We start from the raw sequence: 18,616 nt of genomic DNA on the forward strand, positions 1-18,616 counted from the left end.
GCCCTTCCCCCTACATGGAACATGACTCTCAGGGGTGTAAATTTCCCTGGCAACGTGGGACCTGACTCCTGGGGATGGGCTGGGACCTGGCATCACTGGAATGAGAAAGCCTTCTTGACCAAAACAAGGGAGAGAGAAATGAGAAAAATAAAGTTTCAGTGACTGAAAGATTTCAACCAGTTGTAAGGTTATCCTGAAGGTTATTCTTATGCATTATATAGATATACAGATACCCCTTTTTGGTTTATGGTGTATTAGAGTGACTAGAGGAAAGTACTGGAAACTCTTGAACTGTGTTCCAGTAAGCAGCCTTAGTTCTTAAAGAAGACTGTATAACTGCATAGCTTTTACAATATGACTGTGATTGTGAAAACCTTGTATCTGATGCTCCTTTTATCCAAGGTAGGGACTGTGATTGTGAAAACCTTGTATCTGATGCTCCTTTTATCCAAGGTAGGGACAGATGAGTAAAATAATAATAATAAAAATAAGGATAAAAAATAAATATTAGGGGGAGAAAAAGGGTAAAAATTGGGTAGATTGAAATATTGTGGGTCAATGAGAGGTAGGGGTATGGGGTATAGGATGTATGAGTTCTTTTTTTTTTTTCTTTTTATTTCTTTTTCTGAAGTGATGCAAATGTTCTCAGAATGTTCATGTTGAAGAATACACAACTATGTGATGATATCATGAGCCATTGATTGTATGATGTGGTTAGACTGTACATGTGTGTGGCTATTTCTCAATAAAAATATTTAGAAAAAAAACTTTAAGAAGGGTGCCCAGCTGGTCCAGTGGCGGAATGGTTGCCTGCCATGCAGGAGACTCAGGTGTGATTCCCATTCCATGCACCCAAAAAAAAAAAAGTTCTTTAAGAAACAGGGGTGATGGTTAGGTTATAGGTCATTCTTATTTTCTTCTTTTGTATCATCCTTTTTTCTATATTGAATAGGAAGCAATGAATGAATTTCTTATTTATTCTAAAGAAACCCTTTGCAGGAAGCTAAGTATCTAAGTCCTTTTAAGCCCCTTGGGTTGAGGTGGGCACTTTGGAGGCCTTTGGCTTTAAATGCTTTCTCTCTGTGGCTGCAGATGATGAGAGCGACTCGGATGCTGAGGAGGAGCAGACCACGGTGAGAATCATTTCCTCTTGTGGGGGCGCCAAGCAGTTGTACTGGGGTCTGCTTGTTGGCAGGTGCCATCCTTTCTAGGAAGCCGAACAAAGAGGTTTGAAAGAAAAGGTTTCTAGGAGCCTGGCACCTGGATATCTGAAGTAGGAATTCCTAGGGGGCAGGGCTCAGGTCCTGGTGGCTGGGAGGAGGAAGGGAGATTCACATAACCCATGCTCATTGGCTAAGCTCTTTTCCTTTTGTCCAGAAACGCCGGCGACCCACCCTGGGAGTTCAGCTGGATGACAAGCGCAAAGAGATGCTGAAGAGGCACCCGCTGTCTGTCATGCTCAGCCTGAAGTGCAAAGGTCTGGCTGCAGCAAACCCAGCCTTCACTTTACTCTGGGGATTCCCGTGGCGCCTGAGAGCTCAGCCAGCTGCCAGTGCAGACGGTCAGGCAAGCCAGAGGCCTCTTGGTCCAGGAAAGGATTCCAGTTTCAGATATTCTCTAGTTCTCCTCATTGCTTTACATAGGGTTGTTGTTTTTGTTTTTCTGGACAGTACCAATAACAAGAAAACTCCAGGCACATAGGGAAAGCTCAGTAAAATACCTCTTTCTGAATTTGACACTTGAAGTACACAGAACAAGTTGCAAGAGTAGGCAGATTTTGAGCCATATGACTAAGATGTTTCCGTTAATAAATGTAGGTAGAGGTTTGTAGTCTGCAGAGAATATATGTATGCTTTGAAACTGGGTTTAACAGAAAGAATAGATGTGATAAAGCATTTGGGCAGTACAGAGTTAATTTGGTCTTCCCTCGCATCCCAAACTCGCAGAGTAAAGACTCCCGGTCTTCCGTCTTACCCCCAACAACAGTCATTGTTACAGGTTTCTTATGTCTTTTCTAGGAATAGTCTATACATTTAGAAGCTTTTAAGTAAGTGGATGTTTAGCCCCTTCCCACTTTACTTTTTACCTAAGTGGAAACATCCTCTGCAGGTTGGTTATCTCTTGGTCTGTTTTTAAAAATTACTTTTCATTTTGAGATGGTTTTAGACTTACAGAAAAGTTACAGAGATGATACAGAACGTTTCCATATACTCTTCACCTACCTTCCCCTAATGTTCATATCTTACTTAGCTGGAGTACAGTTATCAAAGTCATTATTAACTTCGTTAATACAGTACTGTTAATGAAACTACAGAAGTTACTCACATTTCCCCAGTTTTTGCAGCAATGCCCTTTTTCGATACCAGGACCCAGTTTAGGATCCCACATTGCATTTAGTTGTCATGCTCCTTGGTCTCTTCCTATCAGTGACAGCTCCTCAGTCTTTCTTTATCTGTCATGCTCTTGACACTTATAGACTGTGTCTCAATTTGTGCTTGTCTCTTGTTTTTTCATGATTAAACTGAGGTTATAGATCTGGGGAAGGAAGACCACAGTTGTCCTCTGTGCGTCCTACCAAGCACATGATAACAGAATGTCTTGTTACTAGTCACGTTAACCTTGATCACTTGGTTAACATGGTAGCTGCCAGATTCCTCTACTAAAAAGCTGCCACTTTTCCCTTTCCATTCTGTATTTGCTAGAAGCAGCTCACTAAGTCCAGCCCATACTCAAGGAGAGGAGAATTCAGCTGTACCTCTTGGAGGAAGATATATCAAAGAATTTGTGGGCACTCTTTGCTTTTTTTCCTCAACATTATATTGCTATTCAGTTTTTACAAAGCCTCTGAATTTATTTTCTACAGTATCCTTGACTCGGCTCTAAGTGTTTTACTTATACATTACCATCTCTTCCCCTCCCCCCTCCAGATGACAGTGTGCTTCACCTGACCTTCTACTACCTTATGAATCTCAACATCATGACAGTACAAGCCAAAGTGACAACTGCCACAGAGCTGATTACACCCATCAGTGCAGGGTATTTGGGGTGGGGGTTAGGGGTGGGCATGGGAGCGGGGCCTGGGATGAGAGCCGTGGTGTTGGGCTGCTCTCGTTTCCTCATTCACCTGGCTTCACAGAGGTTCACGGCTATGCTGACTTCTGTGCCATGTCCCTTGCCTAGAAGTCCTGGCACACCACCAATTGGTGTTCAGAAAACACTCGCTGACTTTAATTTGTGAAGTCCAGTTACTACACAGCAGATGACAAGAGTGGCTCTGGAGTATTTGCAAATTGAGTAGGCGGAACAGAGTGCCAGCTTTTCATAACCAGTGAAAAGAGTGCCAGAGAGATTTGGCAGACCTTATCAGGTTGACAAATTTAGTCTGCTCTTTTCATTTCTCTTTCTATCCCAGGGTGCTGGGATTTTTAGTTAACATGCAGTTCAATCCCAGGCTGTCCTTACCCGGAGGTGGAAGGAGGGACAGTGATGGGTTGCTGTCTAGGATTTGAGGAGAGGACAGAGGTATAGTGATGACAGCTATGGGTTGAGCATCCCCAGAGACCCCTGACCATGACAGTCTTGTTGCAGCCAGGGGTGGAAAGCAGGGAGGGCTGAGAGGGTCTGGGGATGAAATAGCGTCTGCTTATATGAGCACCACCCCTGACACCACACCCACCTTGTCCTGCTGAGCTCTAATGTCAACTACAGAAATACTGGTGGGGCAGGGTTCTTCCCATGGCTGCCTGATGGTGGGGCACCCCCTAGGTTTTAGACCCTGCACTTAGAACCTGCCTCATCTTCAGCCACAGTCTGAGTCCCTTCAGGGTGTTGTTAGACCTCCCAAGGGCACCTTGGATGAAATTGACCCTGTTCCCACCTGACCCCAGCAGAGGGAGCCCAGGGCTTTCTTGAGAGCTCCCAGAGAGCTCCTGAGCCCTTGCTCAGCCAGGGTTCTCCGTCCGGTGAGCAGTTGCCAAGTCCCTGGAAGCCCTGGTCATGGTAGAACTTCTCAGGAGCATTCTGTCTGCTCACTTCTCATCTGCTTGACCTACTAATAACAGTCCTCCAGGCTGGCCTTGATTGCATTCTTAACCCCAGCTCCTCACTAAACTTATGGGCAACAATGGAGGAGGTACTGCAGGCTGTTTACTAGCTGGGGCTCACAGTTAAAGCTCAGCCAAATCCTAGTTCTGCCCCTCACTGCTGTATGTGTACCTTTAGGAAGTCACCTGGCCTCTGAGTGGTTTCTCTGTGGCTTTTCATTGTAGTGTCCCACACAGGGGTTGGTAAAGAGTCCAGCCAAGTGCTTAGCACAGATGAAACACTCTGTAAATGACTGGTGTGTTTATCATCATCAATTCGTTTACCTCTTGCAGTAACTCCACAAGTTAGATCTTAATTGTCCCCAATTTACAGATGAAGAAATTCAGGCTCTGTGGAGTTCGGGCGGGGGCAAGGGGGGGGGGGTTCCCACAAGGTCATAGGTAGCCAGTGAAGAATGTTTATTCAGAGTTGGCTAGATCTCTGTAACCAGTGTATTATATTGTTTGCCATCGCCAGGTGGACCCTGGTCCCAAAGAGAGAAGAGACATTAAAGGAACCATCCTGTGAAACCAGGATTAGATCTTCAGGGGGTGTCTGAAGTACAAGTACAGGCTGCTTTGACTCTGTGGAGACCCCAGCCTGATAACCACTCTTCTAAGCATAAGGATACTTCCCCCCCCCATATAATTGCAATATAGCAATTCCTTAATATTATCTAATATCCTATCAGGGTTCAAATTTTCTTGATTTTCTTACCAATGTTTTTTATTGCTTTGATTTTACAGTTTGTGTTTTGAATCTGTATCTCTGTAAGGTCCATACATTGCTCTTGGGTGAAGCCTTTCCCAGGTTTCCTTTCATCTCAATGTTCTCACCGTTGTTTTTGTCCTTCCCACTTATTTGTTGAGAAAGGGGATTGTCTGCTCCATAGAGTTCCCCATATGTGGATTTTGATGATTGTATCCCTGGGGTACAATTTAATACGCTCTTCTTTCCTCTTGTATTACCTGTAAATTGGTTAGATTTAAAAGTTTAATCAGTTTCTATTTTGATTTTAGGTGGGGGAGGTGAGAGGCAAGACTGTCATAGCTGTTATTGGATACTTCTAACAGGAAGCACAGGACTGCTCTATTCTAGTGATGTTAGCAACCGTTGATGACTGATGCCTAGATCTATTAATTCACTGAGGGACTAACGCTTTTAATAAAACATTTTGAACATAATTATACCAACATTGCTAAATTTTCCTTGAGAAATTATTTTCTAGCATGATTTCCATAGTCAGTTTAATTCATCAATCAGTTTTTCATTAAGTTGTTTTAATCATTTTATTTTACCAAGTTTTTAAAATCCCTTCTTTTCCATTAAAATTTTATAACAAAAAATTAATGCACTGAACAGTTTTCTGTTTGTATAATATTTTTATGACTATGTAAAGTCTTCCCGTTTATGGCCATTACTTCTACCAAATTAATTTTTCCTGAGCTGCATATTGCAGATCTAAATTTTGTCAAGGCAATTTCATTCTTCTATGAGGTTTTGTCAATTAAAAAACTTTATCATGTGCAATTTTATTTTGGTTAATTCTTTCTACCTAAAAGAGTTATTGAACACGAAAAGTCTGGAAATTTTTGTTTTCTAGCCAGATCTCTATGTAAGGCAGTGAAGTGGGCAGAGACCTTTAGGGCAGAGGGAGACTCTGGGTAAGACAGAATAGGGAAGAGGCAGAAGTCACTAGCATCCTGGTGTGCAGTTCCTGAATGCGTGCTTGGGTCAGGGCACCCTATGTCTGGCCTGAGCTGCTCCTGCTGCTACCCTTGGAAAGATGAAAAAGTGTATCCCCTGTTGGTTCAGAGAAAGAATGGGCCTTGTCTTCCTTTGTGATAAAATTAATACATTATCCTCTGCACCAGAGCGGGTCCATCTCATTTCTGCCTGTCATGTTTAATTACAGACTGTGCCCTAAGTATCCCAGCTAGCTGGCAGTGGTGTCACTGTCTCCCTCTGTTAGGTCACCTTGTCTCAGGGACATGTGATAATCTCTTTTTGGAGGGAGTATAAAGTGGAGTATACATTTTTATGTGATTAGCATGCAGTTTGGTCAAAGAAAGCTGGACGCAGCAAATAAAGCAGCACACTTGTTCTCTCTGAGGTAGAAAGGAGTATATTCTGCTTCTGTGAGAATCATGATTATTTCTGTTGCTTGTGTCACTGGGTTGTACTCCTTGTGATAAAGCTCTGGCCACTGTATAACTCTTGAAGGGATTGGTTTAAAAATATTTAGGTTGTGCGCGTGAGCCCCGTAGGGCCGGGGAGGCACCAGCTGCCTCGCGGGGAGGAGGCCGAGGCCGCAGCTTGAGGGAGACCCCGGCCCCTCTGCGCCTGTGTCTGGCAGAACCGGTGTGAGACGAAGATACACTCCTTCCCTGCCACCCTGATAATCAAGAGTTTTGGCCGGACCTTTGAGCGCACACCAAGATAGTGCGGAGCCAGTTGAAAAGCACAGACTATGGCGCTGAAACGGATTAATAAGGAACTTAGTGATTTGGCCCGTGACCCCCCAGCACAATGTTCTGCAGGTCCAGTTGGGGATGATATGTTTCATTGGCAAGCCACAATTATGGGACCTAATGACAGCCCATATCAAGGCGGTGTATTCTTTTTGACAATTCATTTTCCTACAGACTACCCCTTCAAACCACCTAAGGTTGCATTTACAACAAGAATTTATCATCCAAATATTAACAGTAATGGCAGCATTTGTCTCGATATTCTAAGATCACAGTGGTCTCCTGCTTTAACTATTTCTAAAGTTCTTTTATCCATTTGTTCACTGCTATGTGATCCGAACCCAGATGACCCCCTAGTGCCAGAGATTGCACGGATCTATAAAACAGACAGAGATAAGTACAACAGAATATCTCGGGAATGGACTCAGAAGTATGCCATGTGATGCTACCTTAAAGTCAGAATAACCTGCATTATAGCTGGAATAAACTTTAAATTACTGTTCCTTTTTTGATTTTCTTATCCGGCTGCTCCCCTATCAGAACTCATCTTTTTTAATTTTATTTTTTGTTTACCTCCCTCCATTCATTCACATGCTCATCTGAGAAGACTTAAGTTCTTCCAGCTTTGGACAATAACTGCTTTTAGAAACTGAAAGTAGTTACAAGAGAACAGTTGCCCAAGATTCAGAATTTTTTAAAACATGGAGCATGTGTATTATGTGGCCAATGTCTTCATTCTAACTTGGTTATGAGACTAAAACCATTCCTCACTGCTCTAACATGCTGAAGAAGTCATCTGAGGGGGAGGGAGATGGATGTTCAGTTGTCACATCAAAGGAAACAGCATTGCTCTATAGCAGCATCCATTCTTGTTTAAACCTTCCACTGTTAGAAATTTGAGGTTACATGATATACTTTATGCTCATAACTGATGTGGCTGGAGAATTGGTATTGAATTTATGGCATCAGCAGAACAGAAAATGTGATGTATTTTATGCATGTCAATAAAGGGATGACCTGTTCTTGTTCTACAGAGAATGGAAATTGGAAGTCAAACACCCTTTGTATTCCAAAATAGGGTCTCAAACATTTTGTAATTTTCATTTAAATTGTTAGGAAGCTTGGAGCTATTAGTTAATCTATCTTCCAATACACTGTTTAATATAGCACTGAATAAATGATGCAAGTTGTCAATGGATGAGTGATCAACTAATAGCTCTGCTAGTAATTGATTTATTTTTCTTCAATAAAGTTGCATAAACCAATGAGTTAGCTGCCTGGATTAATCAGTATGGGAAACAATCTTTTGTAAATGCAAAGCTGTTTTTGTATATACTGTTGGGGTTTGCTTCATTGTTTGACATCAAATGATGATGTAAAGTTCAAAAGTGAATATTTTGCCATGTTCAGTTAAAGTGCACAGTCTGTTACAGGTTGACACAATGATTGATCCGATTTATGCAGAATTAATAAGCTAATCAAATAGTATAGCTGTAGTGTGCTGCACATGATATTGGCAGCCCTAGAGTTCAAAGAAGAACTTGGGACCCAGCAGTTTTGAATTTAAACCCTGTATATGGAGTTTAAGAAATCTATTTTCCCGCTGCAACCCCCCATTTAACTGAAAATTTTTTCTTCACCTTGTATACTTGACAGATGATACAACCATAACATGGGAGTAATAATGGGTCAATTTACAGAATAAAATGCTGTTTTGGTGTGGGGGAAAAAAAAAATATTTAAACAAGACAGTGCAAATCCCAGCTCTAGTACTTCCTAGCAGTGTGATCTTAGGCAGGCCACATCTTTAAGAGCCCTGAGACCCTCCTCTGTAAAATAGAGATGATGATATTCCCTACCTCATAGGGTGGTGAGAATTCAATGGCCTTAAGCATAAATAGAGTCTGGTCCACAAGAAGCATTCAGTAAGGGGTGGCATTTGAACATCCATGGGGTGGCATTACCATTCCCCAAATGCCCAAGGCCTACCTTGGTGCCAGAGATTGACCAGCATTCTCACCACCTTTTCTCTTCTCCCTTTTCCAGTGACTTGCTCTCTCCTGACTCAGTCCTAAACTGTTTGTATCCTGGGGATCATGGAAAGAAGACTCCGAATCCAGCCAATCAGTATCAGTTTGATAAAGTTGGGTGAGTCAGCAGGGTTTCTTCCTCTCCCAACCGCTCTGTTTCTGAGTTTCTTTTGCGGCTCTACCTTGGAGACCCAGAGGAGGCCATTTCCTGCTGAGAGGAGGAAACGTGTGTTCTTTTCCATTTACAAGGCAAAATAGGGAAATCATGATGTTGCAGGAGGATCAGAATTCAGTGAATATGATAAGAACATGTGATTAAAACCTGTTTTAAATATTTAAAAAATCGGTAGACCAATGAATAACTTTTCACTTGAGATTTGTATGAGTTAAGTGCTGCAAAGGGAAAAAGAGAAAATGGGAATGATGAAATTCATAGTAGGGAACGAAGAAGTCAAGAGCCTTGATGGCATGGGCTGTGAGCATGGCTGAGCCTATGGGACAAGCCTGGTTCTGGGAGATGGGAGGATGGGAGAAAGGCTGTATCCTGGAACCACAGTAGAAATGACTTACAAACCATGTCATCCTGTGTCCACTTCTGCAGCATCCTGACTTTGAGAGACTATGTACTTGACCTGGGTCACCCCTATTTGTGGGTACAGAAGCTAGGTGGCCTCCACTTTCCCAAAGAGCAGCCACAGGTATGTTCACTTACTGGTCAGGTCTCCTTGGCTGAGGGGCTCTGCTTCTTCTCCTTGTGTACATAACTCAGAGAGGGCTGCAACGTCCTTCTGGGGCTTTGAACTAGCATTCTGCTTTACTTGGGCTGACCTGTCATCTACCAGCTCGGGAGAACTTGGGTTTGCAGGAGACCCCATCACTAAAACATCCGAGGCCTGCAAGTATTTAGGTGCATTGGGCCTTTTTCCTGAACCTATAACCCTCCACATCAAACTAACATGGATGCTTGCTCTGAGTACAGCATGACTTTGAGCTCTGCTGCCCTCAGTCTTGTGTACAAGAATGCCAAAAAATCCTTGTACGAATAATAGATAATGATATCTGTCATTATAGATAGATAAATAAAATCTATATTGTATATAGATAAATAGAATCTATATAGATTCTATTTATCTATATAGATAAGTGATAGGTAATCTATATTATATGATAGATATCTATCATATAATAGATAGATAAATAAACAAATGATAGATAAATAGAACCCCTGGGAATCCAGCCCCTTAGGTGAAGCTTTCCTCTTCTCAGGAGCTGACCACAGCCTCTTGAGAACACACGACTTATATTGTTTCTGCTGAGACTCTGCATCCAGCCTGTCCCAAAAAGTGCTTCTCTCAGGGCATGAGTGGACTAGGCTGCCACAGGCCAGCAAATCCTAGGAGCAAGGCAGTGCCTGGAGGAGCGGAGAGGCTGCACTCACCAGTGTGTGCCACTCACTGTCGTTCACAGCACACAGTGATCGCTGACCACTCGCTTAGTGCTAGCCACATGGAGACCACCATGAAACTGCTGAAGACCAGATTGCAGTCCCGCCTGGCCCTCCATAAGCAGTTTGCATCCCTGGGTAAGCTCGTGTGTGGGCTGTGGTTTAGGAGCCGCTGGGAGAACACAGAGAAATGAATAACTTAGCCTGGCATTCAGAGCTCTTGAAGCCTGATGACAAATCAGAGAAGGCTGATTCCCAGCCCTTACAGAATAGAGGGGTTGGGGAAGGTCACCAGAGACCTACAGTTGCATCTAAGCAGAAGTCCAACTCTCCCTAGGGCCATCAGGGCTGGCCCCACTCTCAGAGAGGACACCTAGAGCCTTCCGGGCTAGGGGATGGTCATGGGTGGCTCAACCTAGGTCACTGCATCCCAGATTTTGATGTGTTTTCAACAGGAGGGTAATAGGGGTCTAATTCTTGCTCTCTGAATGGTGCTGGGGGAAGAACAAGGAACAGAGCCTCTGCCTTTGTGGAGAGCACACTCAGCTTATTTGAAATACAGCTGCCTAGGGATCCACCCCTTCAACCCTAACCCCAAGACCCACTGAACTGAAATTCTCCAGAATGAGGGGCCCCTGCTTTCTTGTGTATCTGCCAGCTGATTCTGATGAGCCACTGCCCTAAGGACGGGGGGCCACTTTCAATGTATTCCTTCAGTGAATAGCTGTCGAGTACTTACCATGTACAAGGCACTGGCAGGGTGATTGGAGTTAAGATCTTTCTGGTCTACAAGAGTCCCTGTTAGGAAAGGCATTGGGTTTCCAGGATGCATCTGAGACTCCAGTGCCTGGGCCAGTGGTCACTGATCTCTCCAGGCCAGCCCAGCTTTCTCACATGCCACGCTCCCTGAGCACGCTGAGGGTATTTTGTTCCAAGGTTAGATGGTTGTCTTCCTGGACAGCATTTACTGTGTTAGCTATTTGCCTATTGAAACGCCAGCAGGCATATACCCTGGAGCAGTTCTCCAGCGCTTCTCCCTTGGTAGAGGAACTGACAGAGAGTACTTTGGTTTACTTTGTCAAGGTCAGCAATGAAAACACAGACCTCACGGCTATTTGATCTAATTAACAGTCACTGCTGCAAAGACACTGCCACTCACTCTGGCTGCAGGGAGTTTTGTTTCACGGACCATCATTTGCATTAAGGATGAAGCACTGTGGGTGGATGCTGGTCCAGCCATGTGCACATCACTCTCGGTGAAGGTCAGGTTGGTGTGACTTCCTTCCTGGCACACGTTGACCTGGCTACCTGCTGTGAGCCAGGTGTACCGGACAGCTGGCAGGGCCATCTGAGCCCTTCAGAGAGCCCCAGGAGTATATAGTTACCCAGCTGTGGCACCTGGTTTCTACCTGTGACCCCACCTGTCTTGCTCTCTTTTAGAACATGGCATTGTGCCAGTTACCAGTGATTGCCAGTACCTCTTCCCTGCAAAAGTTGTCTCTCGCCTGGTGAAGTGGGTGACAATTGCCCATGAGGATTACATGGTAGGTGGAGGAGTGACAGGTCCTCTTTGCCGCCCTGGGGACTGCAGGCCCATGTTACTTTGTGAACTCCTGCCCTTCACCTGAAGAATAGTGGATTTGACTAGCACAGCCAGGATTAACTCCCTGCCTTTGGTGACTTTCAGGAGCTGCATTTCACCAAAGACATCGTGGAGGCGGGACTAGCTGAGGATAGCAATCTCTACTACATGGCCCTCATTGAAAGGGGCACAGGTAATTGCTGTACTGATCACATTGGTTCTAGGCAAGGGGCGCCACTAAAAATAAAACCTTCCAGGGGTTGCCCAAAGCAAGCAAAAGATCGGGAATCCTGCCAAGGGAACTTAACACCCAGCAGTGATGGTGATAGCCACCACCGAGTGGGGACTTAGTCTTTGGCACAGGCACATACATACTTAATCTAATTTAATCCTCTTAGCAGACCAGGGAGTGGTAATATAATTCCCATTTTCATAGGAAGGGAAATTAAAGCTTAGTCACAAAACCAGGAAATGGTGGATTCAGACCAGCTTTGGCCTCTGAGCCTGAACTCTTAGTCCCTTCGCTCTTCCTCTCTCAGACATCCTGTTCTTCCCCCTCTTCACAGAATGGTAGAGGTGTTGCTCTCTGGGACTACGAAGTTGAACTTTCTTCCCTTTTCTCCAGAATTTCTGCCCTTTTTTTATAGGCATCAAAAGCTGTGATTCCTCACATCTCTCCTAGCATCTGATTCTGTCAGGACCCAAATTGCTGCCCTTGGACTGCTGTGCTGTTGTCTGACCACAGTCTCAGCAGGGCCTGGCATTTCCCACAGGACATGGCCACCCTGAGGCTTGGTGCTGTGGCCACCAAGCCAAGTAAGGAGTGTAGTTCCAATCCAGGGCAAGAAGTGGGAGGAAAGGTCATAGTCTTTGGTATTAGAGCTCTCTTTGGTATTAGAGCTCTCTTTCTACCCACTTTCTTCCACATTCAGTTTTTTCCTTCATGTCCTTTTTATAATATCCTGAAGAAAGTAAATAGTTCAGATACAATGGAAGTCCCTTGATGCCATTTTGCCCCCTCCCATATAATAGACAATGATTATTTAGAATTTGGCATTTGCTTCCCCGCCTCACCCCTCTGCCTTTTTAAAAAATACTTTAACTCATTCCTGAACAACATAGAGTACTGTTTTAAAAGGGCATAGAACATTTAGTCCAAGAAATTAAGTACCTCAAGCCTGGGTACTGACTGGAAGAGATTGTTCCTGCTTCCTGGTTAAGCCAGTGAAAGCTTGGAAAGATGCCAAGTATTTTAGATTCATGCATAGGACAAATGTAATATGAAGTAAAATTTTCGTGGGATGCATTCTAGAATTTGAAAAATTAAAAGTGAAATTTAGATGGATAGGTAGGCAACAACCTATTTTAACATGGGCAGTCACTGGGAATTGGTGCCTGGGTCTCCGGCACAGCAGGTGTGAACTCTGCCACTGAAACACCGTTGACTGCCTTATGTATAAATTATTTTTCAAAGGATCAGTTTGAAAACTTTACCTAGTATGGATTAAAAAAAAGTTGGTGTAGAGGTAAACCCAGAAATGTATACATACCGTTATAACAGAAACCACACAGTAGTAGGGAAAGGAATTATTTTTTTAGTAAATGTTGTGTCCTTTGGGGAAGAATTATCTTAGCCTATACTGTCGTGTCCTGTGTTATTTGAATTACTGGTGGATCAAACTTTTTTTTCAAAAATCACTAAAAAGGAATGGTATACTTAGCCCATTGCTAGAGAGGAGATAAATGCCATTTCAGTTGGAAAAGATAAAGAGAAAAAATGAATGTATTCACATATACAAGCATTTAGTTTAATGATAATGATCACAGGCTTTGACATCAGGCATTTCTGATTAAACTCAGCGCGGCTGCTTGGAGGTTGTTAGATCTTGCAAGTTTCTGTCAGAGCCTCAGTTTTTTTATATACCAAGTGGGAATAACAATGGTCCCCATCTCATAGGATCTGTCTTAGTTTGCCAGGGCTCCTGTAAGAAACGTCACACACAGGTTGGCTTAAACAACAGAAATTTAATTGTTTCACAGTTTTAGAGGCTAGAAGCCCAACATCAAGTAATTGGCAGGCCATGGTTTCTCCAAAATCTGCAGTATACTCATGGTGGCTTGCCAGCAACCAATCTCAGCCTCTGTCACCTGGTGGTTTCCTTCAGTCTCCTCCTGTGGTTTCTCCTTCTACATCCAAATTTCCTTTGCTTGTAAGGACTCTAGTCTAGGATTAAGGCCCACCCTGATTCAATTTGGCCTCATCTTAATAGATCTTCAAGGATCCTGTTTACAGATGAGTTCACAACCCCAGGACTGAGTTCACAACCCCAGGACTGGGTTAGGACTTGAGCACATTTTGTGGGGGATTGTTGTTAGGGTCGTTGTTAAGATGAAAGCATCCATAAAGAGCTGTGCACAGCCTCTAGAGTAAGTGCTTAATAAACACTACCTATTAAAAAAAGTTTTATATAAAATACATTTAAATAAAAGGAACAGGACAAGGGAAAAATATTTGGCTGATGAAACAGCTAATACACAGTATTGCTGAAGAGAAAAACCAGATCATAAACCTTCACGTTGAGAGGGCCTTAACTTTCTGGCAAATGATGGAGCTCCAGTTAAAATGATCGCCCATCAGGGTAGCAAGTAGAAACCTTGGACAAACCAATGTGGACTAGACTTTGGGGAGCCACATACCTCCCTGGCACAGGAAATAGATCAAGATCCTTAGAGGGGCCAGTTACTGGGCCTTATATTCTGCAACCTAGCACTTCCACTTCAAGAATTCCAGAACAAAAGTATAAGTCAGTCAGTACTAAAATGCCCTCTTCAACACTTGGATTAACATGAGATGTTTGCGCTAGCCTGGAGTCCAGTGGGGAGGGTGCCATGGCCAGCAAGCATTTCTCCTTGCTTATCTTCTCTCCTTGCCTTTCCCAGCCAAGCTGCAGGCTGCTGTTGTGCTGAACCCTGGCTACTCCTCCATCCCACCCATTTTCCAACTGTGTCTGAACTGGAAAGGAGAGAAAACCAATAGCAATGATGACAACATCCGGGTAAGACCTGGGTAGGGGTAATAAGAAGAGCAGGAGAACCTTCTTTGGCAGGTGTGGCAGAACCTGCTGCAGCTGAGGGCTGGGATACTGGTTTAATTTCCAGACAGAGGTTTTTACCAGGATCTTTAGAATTTGTTGGAAACTACATGATGTACAAGTGGAAAAAGCCTATGCCGTCTCACCCACTTGGGATTCACAGATATCTCCATTTATAAAATAGGGATAAATATAAATACCTCTGCCAAGAGGTGGTTGTCTTGGACTTCTGTGAAAACATGAATAAACTCAAAACCATTGGGAGGGCACTGGAATGAGAGAATGGGTAAGATGGTTGCAGCTGTTAAACTGTTAAATCCATCATATTGTTGATTTGCTTTGGCTTATGGCTGGGAGAGGTATGGGTCAGAATCAGGAAAACCCTGTTACATTGAGGAGAGGGGGCCCCTGCAATCAGCCTGTCCACCTTGACCTGCCTGTACCTGCAGAGACACCAGATTCAGGTCTCATGGAGTCCTCAGGCCCAGCTCAGGATGGAAGCCTGGCCGACAGGTCAGCCACATGCTGGCAGGCCATCCTAAGAGTCTGAGCTGTTGGCTTTCCCATCCACACAGGCCATGGAGAGCGAGGTCAACGTGTGCTACAAGGAGTTGTGCGGCACGCGGCCCAGTCACCAGCTCCTGACCAACCAGCTGCAGCGCCTATGTGTGCTGCTGGATGTCTACCTCGAGACCGAGAGCCACGATGACAGCGTGGAGGGGCCTAAGGAATTTCCCCAAGAGAAGATGTGTCTTCGGCTCTTTAGGTGAGGGGCAGGAGGGGCTCTGATAGAGATTCTCAGCCTTGCCTCTCATGAAATTGTGCAGAAACTAGAGTACTACAGAAGACGAGGTCTCTTTTTACAGAGCTAAGGACTTTTCCAGGTACTCTTGCCTCTTTTCACAGTGGAAATTAAAATCCTACTGCCATATTTCCAGGGGAGGGTTTGCTCCCTTCTTCTTGAAACTTTCCCTACAGCCCACTTCCTACCAGCCTGGTCCAGCTGTTCTTCTTGAACATGCTGAGCTCAGAGCAGCATTTCTTTTCTCTTTCCAAAGGTAGGCCCTAATCAAGAGGATATGACTGTACTTTCTATCCTGTGGAAAACAATAGAATGTTGTTTGCTTTTTATCATCCAAAGATTCTTTTTCAAGCATGTGTATCCCTACCGGTCCCCAGAGAGTCTTCTGTAGTCTTCCCAGGTTGCTCACACATCAAGTGAGAATCGCAGCATTAGGCAGTAGGAGTTCCAGAAGGAACCCAGCTTTGAAGTATGGCAGACCTGAGTACAGAACTCTACTCTGCTGCTTACTGGCTGTGTGACCCTGGGAGAGTCACTTCACCTTAGCCCTGAGCCCATTACTCCAAAGCTCAAGTGAAAGTAATACCTTTTAGCTTATGAGGAATTAGAGATCATTCATGTAAAGCTCCTGGGACAGTTTCTGGCACAAGACAGGTACTAAGAAATTGTCAGCAACCTTAAAATTTGATATTTAGTGTGTCTGGGCTCACTTATAGTGATTAAGTGAGCAATTATAGTTTCCTTTTCTTTTTGGTGTCAGGTCCTTTCTTGCTTGTTTATCCCCTAACTCATGTTCTTGTGCTTAAAGAGTCACTTTCAAAATCCCAGAGTCCACTGCTTAGGCTTCCTTTCCCTTTTGGGCAAGGAATTTGAAGGGACAGTGTTTATGAAAGGGGAAAGGTTTTAATCTGTTTCTAATCAATATCCCCTTTGTTCCCTGCTAGGCTTGAAGGTGTCATACTTTCCCCTTGTTCTCAGACAGCCAGGCTTAGCCTTTGGAAGCTATCCCAGCATCTTCACACCTCTGTCTGGCACTTCTCCCTGCCCTGGTTTATAGTGTTGTCTTATAATAACCAGCTCCAGCCCCTATGTGGTAGTTGGGAGGTGGAGCTGGTGCCTGGCTGCTGGTGCCTTCTAGAACTTACTCTCCTTAGTGGGTCTTTGTGAGACCTCAGCTCTCCTCACCCTCCTGGACTGCTATAGCACATTTCCTGGGCAGGAGCTCTCACTCAGCCAGTGTCTATTTCCTGTTCTCTGAAGTACTTTATGCCTCAGTCAAACACCTCTGGCAGGGCCTGCGAGCAAGTGCTCCTTTGGTGACTCAGATCCAATTATCTCTGTATCTGATGAAGTTTGAGGTGAAGCTCTTCTCCTGGAATCCAGCTGATTGCTGGGATCAGTCCGCGATTCTGGGGTGCAAAGTCCTGTCTGGGTTGCAGGGGACCCGAAGGCTGGCCCTGGCTCTGCCCCTGGCTGGGTACCATCCGGCTTTGGGTTCTTCTTCGCAGTGTGCCTGGACTTCCCAGGAGACTCTGTACCCTTCTGGTGTTGGGAGGCATATGATGTTTAAGGGCTTTGGGGCCAGAAAGACATGGTTCAAATTCTAGTTCTGCCACCCTTCTGAGATTCAGTTTCCTCAGTTTTTGGGTGGATGAAATTAAACGGGATTGTGTATGTAAAGTACCAAGCACAGTGCTGTCAGAGGAAACCCTCAACGACTGTTAGTAGAATAATAACTTTCTTTCACTCTCCTGTTGACATACTCATGCTGCCACACTTATGCTCTCACACTTACACACTTACACACACATTTCCCTAGACCAAGATCCAGATATCACCTTCTCATTACTGATTGTCAGTCAGAGACAGATGAAAGGGTCTCTTTTTAGTGCCCCCATTCATTGTGGAATTATGTGTAAGAGGAAGTTTAGCTTGGAACAGCTTAATACGAATTGAAGCACCTGTGCTTTCTGGAGTTGCGTCTCTAAACGCACATCTTGCCTGTCTGCCCACCTGGGACTTTCAGCCTGCCCGGGGCGAACAGGCTTTGGCATCAGACCTGCTTTTGAATCTTGGCTCTGCCATTTCCTGGCTATATAATGTTGGGCCAACAGTTTACCTCTCTGAGCTTATTTCTTCCTCTGTAAAATGATACAGATCTCACCAAAGAGGTAGTAAATGTGAAGCACACAGCTCTCAGGCAGAATCTTTTTTTTTTCTTCTTTTGTGTGCTGTATGGTGGGGCTCACATTTCATCCCTTTCCCATGCGACTATCCTGTTGTTACAGCACCATTTGTTGAATTTTTTGGTGGGGGGGGACATGCACAGACCAGGAATTGAACCCCAGTCTCCCTCATGGCAAGCAAGAATTCTACCACTGAACTGCCCTTGTACCCCTAGGGCACATTCTTTTCACATTTTTGTAGTTATTTTAAAATTATTTTTTGAATTACAGAAATAAAACACGCTCGTTGTTAAACATTTATACAAGTAATGTGAAAAAACAAAGTGAAGGGACCCGAACTATCCCCAGAAGTATTCTCTGTCAGCCAGGGCCCATCCTGATTTGTGTTAATGCATTTGCAAATGTATATAAAACCACCTTTACAAAAATGTTCTCACACCTTGCATAGTATTTCTGCGGTCTGTTTTTCTCACAATGTTCCATGTCATGGAATGCTGTCTTTTTTTTTTTTAAACAGCTACAGAATATTCCCTTGTGTGGATAAACCGTAATTTATTTTATCAGTCAGAAGGGCATGGTGTTAACTATTCTCCTTTCTCCTGTTTCTCTAGGGGTCCCAGTAGGATGAAGCCGTTTAAATATAACCATCCTCAAGGATTCTTCAGCCATCGCTGACTTCCCACTTGGTTGACTGCATATCCCCCAAGGTCCCACCCTGATTTCTGTGCCTCCACTCTTTGTGCTGGCCCACATGTGGCTGTTGATAATCTCCAAAGACAGGTTTTGTGTTTCCAGCCTAGTAAAATGTCACCTGCCCAAATGGTCCGTGTCTTGTGGCTCCTTGGAGGGAAAGGGGACAGCTTTGCAGCCTGGATGGGTAGGTGGAGCCACACATATTGTGCAAGGGCATTTCACTAGGTGGCCAA

The 18,616-nt window shown here is 44.2% G+C and overlaps 2 protein-coding genes across 6 annotated transcripts in view; both read left to right on the forward strand.

The window, feature by feature from the left end:
• Positions 1 to 18,510, forward strand: part of THOC5 (THO complex subunit 5) — a 42,179-nt gene extending 23,669 nt beyond the window's left edge. For 3 of the 5 annotated variants that reach the window (XM_077160626.1, XM_077160628.1, XM_077160627.1), the window contains exons 10-20: positions 1,093 to 1,133; positions 1,378 to 1,586; positions 2,923 to 3,036; positions 8,601 to 8,702; positions 9,186 to 9,282; positions 10,052 to 10,166; positions 11,469 to 11,572; positions 11,716 to 11,803; positions 14,551 to 14,666; positions 15,278 to 15,468; positions 18,302 to 18,510. In XM_077160626.1, the coding sequence (XP_077016741.1) occupies positions 1,093 to 1,133; positions 1,378 to 1,586; positions 2,923 to 3,036; positions 8,601 to 8,702; positions 9,186 to 9,282; positions 10,052 to 10,166; positions 11,469 to 11,572; positions 11,716 to 11,803; positions 14,551 to 14,666; positions 15,278 to 15,468; positions 18,302 to 18,365 (1,241 nt within the window). In that variant the 3' untranslated portion in view covers positions 18,366 to 18,510. The remainder of the gene's footprint in view (positions 1 to 1,092; positions 1,134 to 1,377; positions 1,587 to 2,922; positions 3,037 to 8,600; positions 8,703 to 9,185; positions 9,283 to 10,051; positions 10,167 to 11,468; positions 11,573 to 11,715; positions 11,804 to 14,550; positions 14,667 to 15,277; positions 15,469 to 18,301) is intronic. The other 2 variants (XM_077160629.1, XM_077160630.1) reach the window with 1 other exon arrangement.
• On the forward strand, positions 6,309 to 7,056 carry LOC143684005 (ubiquitin-conjugating enzyme E2 D3). Its single transcript, XM_077160632.1, has one exon. The coding sequence runs from the start codon at positions 6,554 to 6,556 to the stop codon at positions 6,995 to 6,997; it is 444 nt and encodes a 147-aa protein (XP_077016747.1). The 5' UTR covers positions 6,309 to 6,553; the 3' UTR covers positions 6,998 to 7,056.
• Positions 18,511 to 18,616: the final 106 nt, after the last annotated feature.

This window comes from Tamandua tetradactyla, chromosome 5 (genome assembly GCF_023851605.1).
Source record: "Tamandua tetradactyla isolate mTamTet1 chromosome 5, mTamTet1.pri, whole genome shotgun sequence".
NCBI lineage: Eukaryota > Metazoa > Chordata > Mammalia > Pilosa > Myrmecophagidae > Tamandua > Tamandua tetradactyla.

Bases quoted from the DNA above. Each gene is read 5' to 3' on its own strand.
- LOC143684005 (XM_077160632.1), top strand. From the start codon at position 6,554: ATGGCGCTGAAACGGATTAATAAGGAACTTAGTGATTTGGCCCGTGAC.